General features: G+C 37.4%; 1 protein-coding gene across 1 annotated transcript in view; it reads left to right on the plus strand.

Annotated features, from left to right (window-relative positions):
* Positions 1–14,333, plus strand: part of PTPRN2 (protein tyrosine phosphatase receptor type N2) — a 643,008-nt gene that overhangs the window by 239,458 nt on the left and 389,217 nt on the right. The window contains exons 6-9 of the mRNA XM_051812861.1: positions 242–716; positions 6,922–7,176; positions 8,509–8,549; positions 10,265–10,632. Coding sequence (XP_051668821.1) covers positions 242–716; positions 6,922–7,176; positions 8,509–8,549; positions 10,265–10,632 — 1,139 coding nt within the window. The remainder of the gene's footprint in view (positions 1–241; positions 717–6,921; positions 7,177–8,508; positions 8,550–10,264; positions 10,633–14,333) is intronic.

Consider the following 14,333-nt stretch of genomic DNA (forward strand, 5'->3'; position numbering starts at 1 on the left):
CTTTCTCAGGCTTTTTAATAGTTTAATCAACTGTTTTACACAATTTGCACCAAAGTGATAATGCCTCTTTGAAGCAAACTCTGCATGTTGAGCTTCGCAATCGACGTTCACGTTACAGGTTCCAGTTATTGTTTTCCTGGTTTGTGAAGCACTGAGGATTATGCCTCAGATTCCGGCACAACAGTAGCCATTACAAAGCAATACTGATCCATTCCTTTTTCCCACCTTCTTCTCTCTCCAGAGCTACATCTACAATGATCCTGTCAGGTACTACGCGAGGCGGAACCCCAAAGAGCGAGCTCCTCCTTTGGCCCGTCCATCAAAATCCCAACAACAGCTCGCTGAGAGCCTCCGTGAGAGGACCTTCAGCCAGAGCCAGAGGGAGAAGTTCTCACCAGAGTCAGAAATGGGGCTCGACCAAAAAACCCTGATGGCTGCACTGCACACCTACATCACCCAGAACTTGTCAGCACAAAGCAGCGACAAAAGCCCTCACAGCAGGACTAAAGGGTCTCAGGTTTATGCTGATAGATTCTACTCCACACAAGTCAGTCCTTTTGATGGAAGTTTTGCCAAAGGAAAAGGAGAAGATTTTAAAATGAAGAAGCTGTTCCAGCCAAGGCCTGCTTCTGGAGTGCTGAGGCCAACCCCTGAGGTGCTGAGTCATAAATCTGCTTCCCAGGATGATCCCAAGGACCCTCTGACTGTAGTGGATGGTAAAGTTGATATTTACTTATTTTATCTTGTCTGAAGTTTCCCTCATGCTCAGTGAACATTTTTGAGAGAAAGAAAACAAAATTAGACAGTTGATATATCTCCTACTATTGGCATATTTATATCTACCATAACACAGTAACAATGTTCACCATTCTAACTACTCTTTCCCTGCAAACATCTACCCACATTCTTCAACCCACCCTCCATATGCATGCAGAAATATATGGCACTCAGTAAGACAGAGCATTTATGTAACTTGTTATATTTTCAAAGCATTTTACAAACAGCACGTAATTATGGTTATATCTTTGCTATCAAATCTGTTTTCATGCAGTCATCCCACACTGTTATAAAGGTAATTTGAAATGCCTGGTTTTGTTCCATATCTCTTTATTTAACTAGAAATTCAAGGACCATGGGTAAAATCTGAAGTCAAGCACAGAAGTGAGATAAATTCTGTTGCAGAACACAGAGAAGGAAGGAGTCTGTCAATTCCATGACTGATACAGGAGGGTGGCGTTGTGTTTAGTTTTGTCTGGACATTCTGTAACAAACAATCCATTTGCTGGATTTTCATCTATTTTTTGCAAATGCTGTTTAAAAATGACCAGATCCTGGTTTCTTTTGTACATGATAGTTTGACAAATATTTAAATGAAGATGGAGGGTAACATTCCACAAGATTCTGTGATAAGCTTTAAGCACTGCATTATAAAACGAATCTTGGGGATCACATAGACTTTATAATTCTGATTAATTTTGTTGTTACTTTAAATTAATCTTAATATTGATGTTATTCCAGTGGTTCAGAATGCTTGAAAAATGAAAGAATTGATCCTCAGCCATTGTCAAGCACCTGCATCTGTTACACTGCAGTCACCACTGTCCCAGAGGATTTTGGTGATATGTATTCCTTTACATCCCTCTTGTAGTTATCATCCATAAAGTGTAATGTTCTTTGATTTGTTTTGTTGTTGGTTAAAACAAAATCAACAAACCCCAAAACCAGAACACACACAAACACATAGAAATGTCAAAGTTGCAGCAGAGGAATGATAATGCTTGCAATCTACAGGATGCTCAAAAGTCAAAGCATTCTTGGTATGGTGCCCAGAGATAATAGGTTTCAAGGAACGAACTATAATGTAAAATCAAATCCAGGTGGCACTGTAAGTCTCTTGCACAGGTTAGACAATTTTGTTGCTAGACTCAAAACAAACTAGGCACACGCTGGTTTCATTATCCTCCAGCTGTTCCACTTCACCTTTCCTGGTAGGAGCCAACTGGGAAAAAAATGCTTAACACTTACGGGGAATAACATGTTTCACAATTCACTGGGTTGTACTACTTTGACTTCTCATACATAATATGCCCTGTAGGAACTTCTGCCATGGCAGTTGCTTTTAAATGTTGCATTGACATAACATTATGAATTGAGTAGAAAATAATATGGTTTCCTTTGTATTTTTGAGCCACTTAATAATCTCATAAGTAAGTGGTGAGGACAGATCCCAGTGTATTCATTGCTTAAAATGCTGTCCATTGGAATGGTGGTGGTCTGGGTTCAGATTTCCCAGGCTGACTGCATCATCTCCTTCTGCTTTTAACCTTTCTCCTACCTCTCTGGCACTTCAGGGTTCTTGTACACTTGCAGGTTGTTTCTGTCTTGCACTCTGTAAACCACAGAACTCTTAAAAAGCTGGAAAGCATGAGATGCTCAGTTCTCTACTACATCTGATACAAGATTAGATAAAGGAACTGGACTGGGAGAACAATCCAGAAGGTACTGAGCCGATTAGTCCTGAGAATTGCTACAAAACAGTGGCAGGTAAATCTGCTAACAAGGCACCCTGAGGGAGAAATAAAAGAGAAGAAAATGTGGAGCTATTTTTCTATCAGATTTGGAAGCTGTTACCTCTAGGAGTAGTGTGATGTGCGTGGGTACTGCCTTTGTAGTCACTGTGCAATACTGGAATTGTTAATCTCTCTTCTGCACCAGCTGTATTTAGAATTTAGCTTGGTTTTATGTGGTTTGTTTTAGTCTCCTCATTGTTGATGTGTTAAATATTACAGAACACATCTTTCTGTTGCTTTGAAAAGGTCAAAAAATTAGTAATTCAGAAGTCTTTAAAAAAATAGCAAACTTCCATGTTTATGGAAGAAAGATGTTTTTGTACATCCTCTGCCTTGCAGAGCTGGGATCACCATTCCATACAGCGCTCAGCTGCTGTGTACAGCTAATGTGTGGTCAGCAGGGTGATGGGGTTGAAGAAGAAAGACAACTCTGTGAGACTTCTAACAAAGTTACTGCTGCCATACCATGTGTTGGTCAGGCAAGTTGGCTTTGGTACTTGTGCCAGTGGAGTATGAGGCATGATTTACTTGCTATACAATAAAAAGCTGTTCTCCCTTCATAAGGTGCCGATGTTAACTACTAGGGAATTATACCAAAAATTACACTAAAAATTACATCACCTAGGGTATATATGCCTTTATTGTCATCATGGTTCCAAGGCAACTATGAAAGGCAACTTGCATTCTTCACGTGGAAAGCTGGAGCTAAGGGAGAAATCTGGTTTGTGGTACAAGCCCTGTGAAACGTGGCTGACATTGCTGAGTCCCTTCAGAAGGGGTCAGTTGGAGAGTATAAAGTTGTGCACGAGTACGTGCATGGTCGAGCACCTTTGCTGCTTAAGTGCTGTACCATTGCAGTATCCATCTGCTTTTTAGTCTTTCTGCAACAATATTTTCAGATTTTATACGTTCACCACGTTACCGAAAGGTGTTTGTAAACAGATGCACTGATGTTTATCTGTGTATCAGCCTTATCCAATAATTTGGGAATTATTGCAAACATGAACAAGTGCCATAACAAGAAGTGGAAACATCCATATTTAATATGGACGTGGACTAACATCGTAACAGTAGCCTCGTGAAGTTATCAAGATTCTTCACGTAGACCTACATTTCACCAGGCTGTTACACTTTGGTGACTGTCCCTCCTAGTGTACTAAAAACATGAAGTTCCTCATACTTAATGGCTTTGGATGTTGCCTTTGGTCCTAAATTATATGCTTAATATAATTATATGCCTAAAGTAACATATAATGCCAAAGTTTTACTCATTTCAACACAGGCATTTAGGAGCTCATTTGATGAACTGTGCCCAGGTGGCAATGGCCAGGGCAGGAACACCAGCATGGAAGGAAAAGGAGGCTCCACTATATAAAACTGGGTTTTAGTGAACCAGGAGGACCTGCAGTGAGCCTTATCTCAGCATTATCTGGATTAGGGCCTTTGGCCATTTTTTTTCTCATGTTATTCCCTGCCCTGTTCCCCCATTCCCATTTTGTTTGATATTGAACCTTTTTTTTTTAATTGACTATGAACCTATGAAAGTGGGCTGGAGAGATAAGATTTGGCTAAGACAATAGGTACAGAAAAAAGTTAGTTTGGAAAAAAGGAAATGGAATGGAAATGACAAAGCTACATTGACTGCAGTTGTTGAGCAGCTCAGTAGTTGGTCTTGACAGCTGGCTGTGAATCAAATGAAACAAACAAAAATCTAGTAGTGTTACATTAATATAACTCTTTTAATTATATATGTCCTGAAATATAATTCTCTTTCAAGATTTGTCTTCAATGATGTTTTATTTGTAAAGTTTTAGTTTGGATTCGGATCTGACATATATTCTCTTTTCTGACTTTATTAGCTCTGCTTCAATAATTTAGTTTTTTCTGTCAAGTTATTGCCCAATAGTTCTATAAAACATAAGAACAGAAATTATACCTAAGAAGGCACAAGGCTCCTGTGATAATCTGGCAGTACTGTTTTTTCCAACAGCTTAATTTTCAGCATTGCTACCATATGCAAGTGGCCATCTGCCAGGTAGTTGTTGTGCTTCTTGAAAAAGTTTCTTGAACTCAGGTTAATCAAGTCTATTGAAAACTTTAGTTGCAGTTTGGACCAATTTGCTCTTGTAGATCACCTTTCTAAATGAAAGCATTTGGTCATTATGTTTTTACTGTATTGTTAAATTCATAAAGGGGATGGATACAATAAAATGAAATGTGGAAAGGAAAGTATTCAAAGTTTTCTCTGAAGTGTTGCTAAGCTTCCATCAAACTTCCATATTAATTTTGCTGCCTCCAAGTATCTTGGCCAAGAGAATTTGGCACAGATTGTGAGTTTAAGTCTTTGACTCTCATTGCTGAACACTTTCCTGTACAAAGCACTCCACTATTTCAGTATGGTAGCAAAATCTTTGTCGGCTGTCACAGTTTGAAGTAACATCACAGATTTAACCTGTCTTTTTTATTGATAGCTGCATGTAAATGTGCTTAAAACTATCTTTTTTTAAGGTAAATTTCAAAAGTTCACAGCTTACAAAGTCAGCTGAATTTTATAATTAAATCAGTATAATTTTGTAATAACATCATGGTGGATTATTGGAAAGATGTTTCCTTTTCACCTGGAACAGAAAGTAAATCAGAACTACCTTCCCCATGTGTCAACATGCTCTTTGACTCACAATGAACCTATTATTTAAGCTGTTTAAGTTTTTTTGCTTTATATGGACTAACTAGTTAAGGGAAAATGGCATTTTGTTGGGTTGTTGAATTATGGGCCAGGTTGGAGGAAGTTAATCTTTGCCTTGAGATGGCAGTGGGAAGCTGATAGTTAGCTGCTGGCTCTCACCTCTTCAGTTAACATTGAGGGGTCCAAAAGCTGACAGATGTATCCAAAGTAAGGCATCTTTTTGCCAATGATAAATAATCCTTGATGCTTGTCTCCCTGCAAAATCAGAGACATTCTACTGCCTCTTCCCTGGAGCAGAAAAGTTTCTTGACTACACCTACTTTTTCCTGGTCTTTACCTACTTCTTTCTGCTTTGCTATGAAAAAAAAAATTCCTTCTTTTTAACCCTTCTTACATCAGGTTTTTTTTTCCTGCTTTCCTACTTTTTAATTCACATTATGTAAACCTGAAAGCTGACAGCATGGTCCCAAAGTCTTGTTTAAAGATGATGATGAACACGTCCAATCACAGGGCTTAACAGGGAGAATGTCACTATTGAGAAAAAACACTGAATGTTGTCTTCACACTGCTTTTGTGTAAATTCATACATTCAACAGAGATTTAAAAGCAGTCCATATCTTCCTACACAATACTGCCTATGAGAAAGAGTTTTATTGTTTGCATGCATATGCATGTGTGTGCTAAAATCCTTATGAAAATGAATAAGCAGAACAGAGGCATGACTGAAAATGGTTTTGGTAGGCTACAGTAAGCCCTGCTTTTAGTTTCTCATACTCCAAGGGACATTAGGCTGAGTTTTGCAGAGTTATACAGACTGGTACTGAAATATAGATGCAATATATACAGTCAGAAAACTGCATTCCCTGAAGAGCTGTTATGCTCCATCTTCTGACTCACCCTTAATATCCATTGTCCTTGAATCTCCTTATCTTCAAAAGGTTTATCACATCCAGGTTGTTTTGTTGTTTCGGGTTTTTTTTGTTTTCTTCCTCAGTTTTATATACATATATAAAACAAGTTTTATATATATATATATATATATATATATATATATATATATCTTTGAGAAAATACATAAGTTACAAGAGAAATCAATAAAGTTTAGAAGGGTTTTTTTTTTTCATATCCATGTATGTAATGGATATATACCTATATCCACTTCTAACTGAAGAGGAGTTTTTGATTGAAGGAAAAAATATCTGACTCTCATTTTTTCCCCCAGAAGTCTGTATAGCTCTTCATCTTGCAAAGAACAAATCAACAAAGAAACTTGATCTCTAAGACACAGTAGTGTTGTTTGCACTGTTTTGCAGCTAAAAAAAATTTAAGCTACCTCAAAAACGTTTCTTCAGTATTTTTAGTCAGTCTAGACTAGGAAACAATGCTCTTCTTGTAAGGAAAAAGTGATAATTTTATGCCCTCTCTCTAGGGCAACTTGCTGGGTTGTAGTGACATACATCACCCATTCCTGACACAGATCCACCTTGTCATAAACTTTAACATCCATTTAATGCTGCATGAATGTGTATGCCTTCCTTTAGAAAACAGATGCTCTCCAGGAAGGAAAAGCTGTCTTTTGGGAAAAACAAAAGATGCTTTCTGATATAGGCACATGTGCTTCATGTGTGCAGCTAAATCATGTGCTTATGCTGTTTTGTGATCCAGAGACACTTATTAAAGATGTATTGAAGGACCTAGAGAAACATCAAGTGAACGTGGAGAATCTCAGCTCAACAGAACTGGATGAGATCGCTGATACTATCGCCACTGCAATTCAGAGTGTTGACATTCAGCAAGAAACACAAAATGGTGCTGGAAAAACTAAAGAAGACAAAACAGAAGCACAAACAAAGAAAGGAGATGCTCAAGGAATGACAGAGTTTCAGATGGGATTAATGGAAAACAGCATTAATATACCAGGTATTCATTATAATAGTTAAGTACAACAAAAAACCAGGTGTCCCAAATTTTCCTCTATTGTTTCACATTGGTGTCAGACTTTTAAAAATCCATTTTAAAGAAGTTGTGAGAGAAATTTCTGTATTTCCCCAAAGGCTGCAGAATTTTAGCTTTGTTCTTTTCTTTTTACAATGGGTTCTTTATTTACCAAAAAAAATCTGTTTGTGAACACTTGGCCTTCAAGGTTCTCAAACAAGATAACCCTACACACACAATTATATTGAAATAGGAATTGCTTTATGCTGTTTGGTCTAATTTCCTATTCTTGAGAATGAGATATTTAAGCAAAATGATAATGAAAATTATTATATTACAAGATGTATTTCAAAACGTGGGAAAAAAAATGTTTTACAGGTATTCATTCTTTAATGTGCCACAATTACTTGCAGAAGAAAGTCTGAGACAAGTAGAGGTACAAAACCACTTGTTCCCTTTCCTGCTTAGGGAATAAAAAGAGTTATTATGGTTATTTGCTTCTGTCTCCATATATATTTTCCTGGTGATGCAGATTCAGGAGCTACAGTAATTGCCATTAATGAGTGGATACCACAGTGGGACTTGTTATCAGTCAGTCATTTTCTATTTTAGGAATGTTATAATATCTAGGACACCAGAAATGTATACTATAAATCCTTAACAGTTATTTTAACTTACTACCTTTTTTCATAATGTTATACTGAAATCCTTACTAGTTAGGAATATTCTGCTTATTTTAGTTGCCAAATCTGTTTGTATATTAGAAGGACCAAACCAAATCATGCTGAGAAAGAAGAATAACACCCAGTTCATAAATCAAAAAGCCAGCATTATTTGACTGAGGTTAAGGAAGTGACTGAATATCGTCACTGTAGTTGAACTGTAATATGGTTTTGGTGAATGATATCTATTGAAATAAGTCATCTTCTTCCACCAAAACATGTATGAGGGATGTATATGTTTCCTTTTTTTTTTTACTCTAAATGTTCATTCAGCTAGAGCAATTTCATAGGGTTTTTTTACTTAGATATTGTTAAACTGATATGACAACTGGACACTTAATTAGCAAAATAACACTATTACTTAGGCTCTTGAAGTACTCTGTCTATTGATCTTGCATTAATTTGCTATCAAAGTGGGGTTAGAATAACAATAACAAATTATACAGTACTCTTTACTGTGCCCTTTCAGCTTTGATGTCTTAATGTTTAAATTACATAAAAAGGCCACTGCTACAAAGCAGCCTATGAGAGTCTTTGTTTTGTACATTGTGTTTGCCCTTCATAACTATATATTGGTGTTTTTCATATCCTACAGACAATGGAGTGCATGAAGCCAGTGCAAGAACTGATAAAGAGGTAGAGTACCAGTATTTTAATAAAACAAGTATTTCATCTCAGAATATTAGGTTTCTATGCAGTGAAGGTCAAAAACACAATTCTGAAATGTAAGACTTGTTCTGTGTTTTCTGTGGCTATGATTCAATATCACAAATAGGCAAGTTGTTGTTGATGCATTGAAATATCAAATGAACGTTGATTTAAGTCTTAATCAAAATTAGGTTTGCTGTTCAAAAAAGCAAAATCAAGTCCTTTTTTGCCTTTCTTTAATTTGTAAATAGAGATAATTCATAACAGATTCCCAAAGTTCAGACAAATTAAGGCTTTTCTTCAAGTTAATAAATTTTGAGTATTGAGGTGTTCTTGAAAACACTCTTCCCTGTCCTTTGGCTCTTAGCTCTGGTGAATGTAAGCATCCTTACCCAGATAATCTCACTGGTTTTCAGAAGTGAATGAGTAAATATATTCCCTCTGAAGGTTTGTGTTGGGACGGGGATGGGCTGTATTTCAAAATTCCCTCTCCTTTCATGGGATCTGTCATTCAGTTTTATGTGTTACCATTAATTCATTGAATAACATGTGTTACCATTAATTCATTGAATATCAGAGACATTTCAAAAGTTCTGGGCATTACATCTCTTACCCTAGCTATTAACATCAAATTTAGCATTTATCCAGATTACTTTTACAATATTCCTCATAAGCTTTGAATTGTATCCTATGGACTTCTCTCCAATATTCAGCCATTTTTGAAGTATATTCATTTTTCTGGGTTTCATGGAGCAGAAAAATGTCAAAGGAATACTTTTAAAAACTCTGTGAAACTTCTCCTACTATATACTCTGTCAAGAGCTAATACTCTGAGACCATAAACGGGCAAATCCTCTTGTGTTCACAGTAAAATCTCTTCCACCCTTCTACCAAACAAGGAAAACACACACATGAACAATGTGGCAGAAGCTTTAACCACCAGATGAAATTCTTCAAGGAATGAAGTGCTGTATTTACAACAGACTTACAGAGGGTGCCATGTATAGATTTCTCAGTGGCAGTTTGAATCGAGGATATGATAGAATAGAATAAACTCTGACACAGAGCACAAAGTGCCCATTAACCATCATTTGCTCCCAAATGCTTGGCTGCAATAAAGTTATGTAATGAAACCAGCTAAGGAATTGTTCCAGGCACATGTTTTGACTTTTGCTCATTTGATTATTGTTTTGATTTATTAGACAGATTTTTTTTTCTGTGATCATATGTTTAGCTTATTGGATCACTCACTTACAGTTTGTCACCATTTCTAGAGATGAACAAGTGAAATAGAATTGGTCATATAATATCTGTTCCCTCTCCTCTGTTATAACTGGTGAGACCTAAGAAGTATTCACCTTTCCAGGCCCAACACATAGACCTGTTGATGGATATTTATATTCTTTCTCCTTTTCATTAACTTAGCTGATAATAAAGTTTTATTTTCATCAATAATTAAACAGACAGACACATGAAAACTTCTGGAAAAATATAGTGGCATAGTTTAATGCTCTCTTTTATTATTACTGAGTAAACATTATGTTCTTAACACAGTCTGGCAGCTTACAGAAATTACAAAAATGACCATGCAACAGTTGTATGAGTAGACTCTGCCATATAAATTAGAATTTGAAAGATTTAATCTAGTTTTGGTTCAGTATATCATTCCTGTACTTAATTTTAATTTTTTTTTTTTCATATAGGAGAACACTGCAAAACTAATTAAATTCTTGAATGAGAATGCACTATCTGAAAATGTGCCCAAAGACCTTGGCCCTGAAGAATCTACTAAGATAGAAACCAAGAAATCTGAAGAAACTGACTCTTCAGAAGAAATAAATGCTGGTGTGGAAAATGTAAAAAGTGAGACTTTCTCAAGGGAGCTGACAGCTGCAGAGAACAGTGAATCTGACTCCAATGACCCGAGCAAGACCAGCTACTGGATTAAGAATGCTTTAATGCAGGATGGAAACTCCTATGAAAAGCCTCAGAAAAACATGGGACAAGGCTTACAACTTGAAGTGAAGTCTTCTGAGGAGAAAGAATACGGCTACATTGTGACAGTGAAGGAGTAAGTATAGCAGCCAATTTGAATGGCATTTTTAACAGGAGAAAAGATAAAGTCATTGCAACTAATGAAATATGAATGTGCAAGAGGAAAATGCCACAGGCCTGATTTTTAATACATCTGAAACTGTTTGGGACCTGTTCAATACTTTGATGAAAATACAAGAAAACAGTTCCGTTTTCTTACAGTTGCCTTTCCGCCCTTGCAGATGATTGTAGGTCTTTTGCTTAGACCTCTCTCTGTCTTCTCATGTTCCAGTGACCTTCCAATATGTCAGTAAGTGTGCTTATGGTTAGGATGCAGGCTTTAAATATTTGACTTGAAAGTAGTCTAAATATCAATGCCTGAGTCATTCTTTCAAAGAATGACACCCACAATAATAAAGCGCAATATTTTCTCTGTGGTTTCATTTTGATCTGAAAATGACACATATAGGATTCCAAACATCACATATGCAGCTAGTTTAGAAAGAAAGACCTAATGATTTCAGGTCATGTCAGTAATGAATTTGACATTTAATGCTGTACTTTCAAAAGACAACTTTAGCCCCCTAGTGATACACAGTTCATTACAGGAACATTTGGGATTTTAGAATGGTGTAGGCACTTTTACATCCTTTTTCCCCCTGTGAGAGCAATGCTATATTTGGTTAGTGATCATGATTCATCTTCTGTGAGAAATTAGGAATTTTTAGGATGAGCTTACAAATCACTGCCCAGCATCATAGAGAAACTGAGACAGGAACTTCTTTAGCATGGATTGATTCTTTTGACTGCCTCAAAATTCTTAATGGGATTGAAGGCAACAGAATTGTGGAGGATTTGTGTTTTTACTATACTGTGTTGCTTTGAAATCCATGTGGCTGCATATCAGAAACAGACCAAAAATTGATGGAATATCCCAGTTTAACTGCACCTCTTGGATCCTGCCTATGAATGTTATGTGAAGCAGTAGAAGCCAGTTTTTCCTCAGCTCAGCAATACTTCCCCCAGCTCTTTTAACTCACATCAATCTGGAAGGCTCCTTTATACCCAAGAGTACCTTAATGACACCATCTCCTTTGATCATCCAGACTTTATTTGGCTCATAAATTCTGTAAAGCTTAGAGCTTTCAGAGCTCTGTGTAGTGGGAAATGTTCTGAATTTCAGTGTTCACAACCTGGAGATTCTTCACTGTGTCATCTTATCTGGTTTTCTTCCTGCTAGTCTCCCACTGATGGGTTTTCCCTGAATTATGTCTGTTATTATTCAATGAAACTTGCTGAAGAAGATCATTTGTCCAAATGTTCTTGGTTCTAGAGGACTCCATATAAACTGATATAATCCAGCACAGTTTTCTTCAGACTCTTTACCATTTTCAGTAGGAGAAATACAAAAAGTACTTTTTTATGTACTAGATTATTATAAATTTAGCAACTTTTGGACAAGATGCTTTTAGATAGATAAAGTGAAAGAAGTCCATCCTTGACTGGATACTGGGGGGAAACACAGTTACAAAGTATGAGGAAAAGGCTGAGTTACTTAATGCCTTCTTTGCCTCAGCCTTTAGTAATAAGACCAGTTGTTCCTCAGGTACCCAACCCCCTGAGCTGGAAGGCAGTAATGGGGAGCAGAATGGAGCCTCCATAATCCAAGAAGAAACAGTTATCAATCCACTACACCACTTAGACAAACATAATCCTCCATGGCTGGATGGGATTCACCCAAGGGTACCAAGGGAGCTGGATGAAGTGCTCACTGAGATACTTTCCATCATGTACCAGCAGTCCTGGCTAACTGGGCAGGTCCCAGTTGACTGAAAGTCAGCAAATGTAAATCCCTTGTACAAGAAGGATTGGAAGGAGATCTGGGGAACTGCAGGCTGGTCAGCCAGACCTTGGTGCCAGGGAAGGTCATGGAGTGGATTGTCTTTATTTGCCATCATGCAGCATGTAAAGACAACCAGGAGGCAGGGCCCAGCCAACATGGGTTTGTGAAAGGCAGATCCTGTTTGACAAGCCTAATCTCTTCTTGACAGTGTAACCCGCTAAGTGGATGAGGGAAAGGCTGTGGATGTGTCTACCCAGACTTTAAGGCCTTTGACACCATTTCCCATAACATTCTCCTGCAGAAACTGGCTGCTCATGGCTTGGGCAGGTCCATTGTTCACTGGGTGAAAAACTGCCTGGATGGCTGGGACAAGGGAATGGTGGTGAATGGAGTTACATCCAGCTGGTGGCCGGTCACAAGTGTGTTCCCCAGGGCTCAGTACTGAGTATTTATTATCTTTATTGATGATCTGAATGAGGAGATCAAATGCACCCTCTGTCACTTTTCAGGTGACACCAAGTTGGGAGAGAGTGTTGATCTGCTGGAGGGCAGGCTCGTCAGAGGGATCAAGAGGGGAAATGGCCTCAACTTGTCACAGGGGATGTTTAAATTGCATATTAGGAAAAACTTCTCTACAGAAAGGTTTGACAAGCATTGGAACAGGCTGCCCACCATCCCTGAAAGTATTTAAAAGATGTGTACATATGTCATTTAGGGACACGGTTTAGTGGTGGACTTAGTACCAGGTTCATGGTTGGACTTGATGCTAGAGGTCTTTTCCAACATAAAGGTCACTCTACTTGGTGGTGTAGTTGACATTTCAGGAGCAATCCATTCACTATTAGCTTCTGAGGCTTTGCAAGTACGATCCAGAGGAGATATTGAGACTGTTTCAGTGAACTCCATGAACTGCTAAGATACCAGCATTTAATTGTGCCACAAACCAAAGATAAACATTTCCATCTAATAGTTGAAGAAAAGATTTGTAATACTTTAAAGACTTGTCCAAATGGCAGTCTGATTGTCAATGGCAAGAACAATAGGTCACTCCTGCTGTGTTTGTCAAGTGACCTTTCGGATGGTTGGAGAAATGCAATCCATACCAATCCATAATATCCATCACTGCTAAGGTTTGGAATGAATTGACAGTTTCAGTGTAGAAAATTGTCCAGCAAATCCTCCACTGTGCTGCTTCAGCACTTTATTATGCTGAGAAACCAATCAAATTGGTGATTTATTTTCTTTACTCTTTTCCCTTTCAAAAAATTGCAATTTTACCACTGTAGAATTTGCGTGAAAAAGATTTTTTTCTTTCTCAGTGTAATTGCTTTGAACTGTTTTATTAATTTTAACTCTGAAATTCTAAAGTAATCTTATGTTTTAGAAAATGATATCTAGAGGTTATTTTCATTTATATTCTACTTTAAGCATAGTGATAAAATACCTCTCTGCTATAGTGGGGGTACATCAGCGTGAGTTCTCAAATAAGAGGACAAAAGAGCTCTTCCTATTTCTGAAATTCTAGTTCTTCAAGTTTGGAAAACTTTCTTTTTTGTGTTCAAAAAAATGCCAGTGCTCCCATTTGTTTGGCAGTTTGTGCTCTAAAATTAGGGCCTAGATCCCACAATCAAAACATTTACACAGTGTTTAGTCTCCTGAGTGTCTCATGAGGAAAGCCAAAGCTTGACTTTCCAGAATATGTAGTTCTTACCACCTCCAGTAAAACTAAATGTAAGCTGCTGCATGTTCAGCAGTTTAAATAGCCAAGCTGGCATGCAATTTCTCAAATATGAGATTGAGTAGCTAGACTTAAACGCACTAAGAAAAATCCTAGTTTGAAAGTTCATCTCTTTTTACTACTTATCACAGTCTTTCAAGCTTCAAATCAAGTCATG

The sequence above is a fragment of the Manacus candei genome, unplaced genomic scaffold (assembly GCF_025592945.1).
Source record: "Manacus candei isolate 608988 ecotype Guabito, Panama unplaced genomic scaffold, ASM2559294v1 h1tg000089l, whole genome shotgun sequence".
In the NCBI taxonomy this organism is placed as follows: Eukaryota; Metazoa; Chordata; class Aves; order Passeriformes; family Pipridae; genus Manacus; species Manacus candei.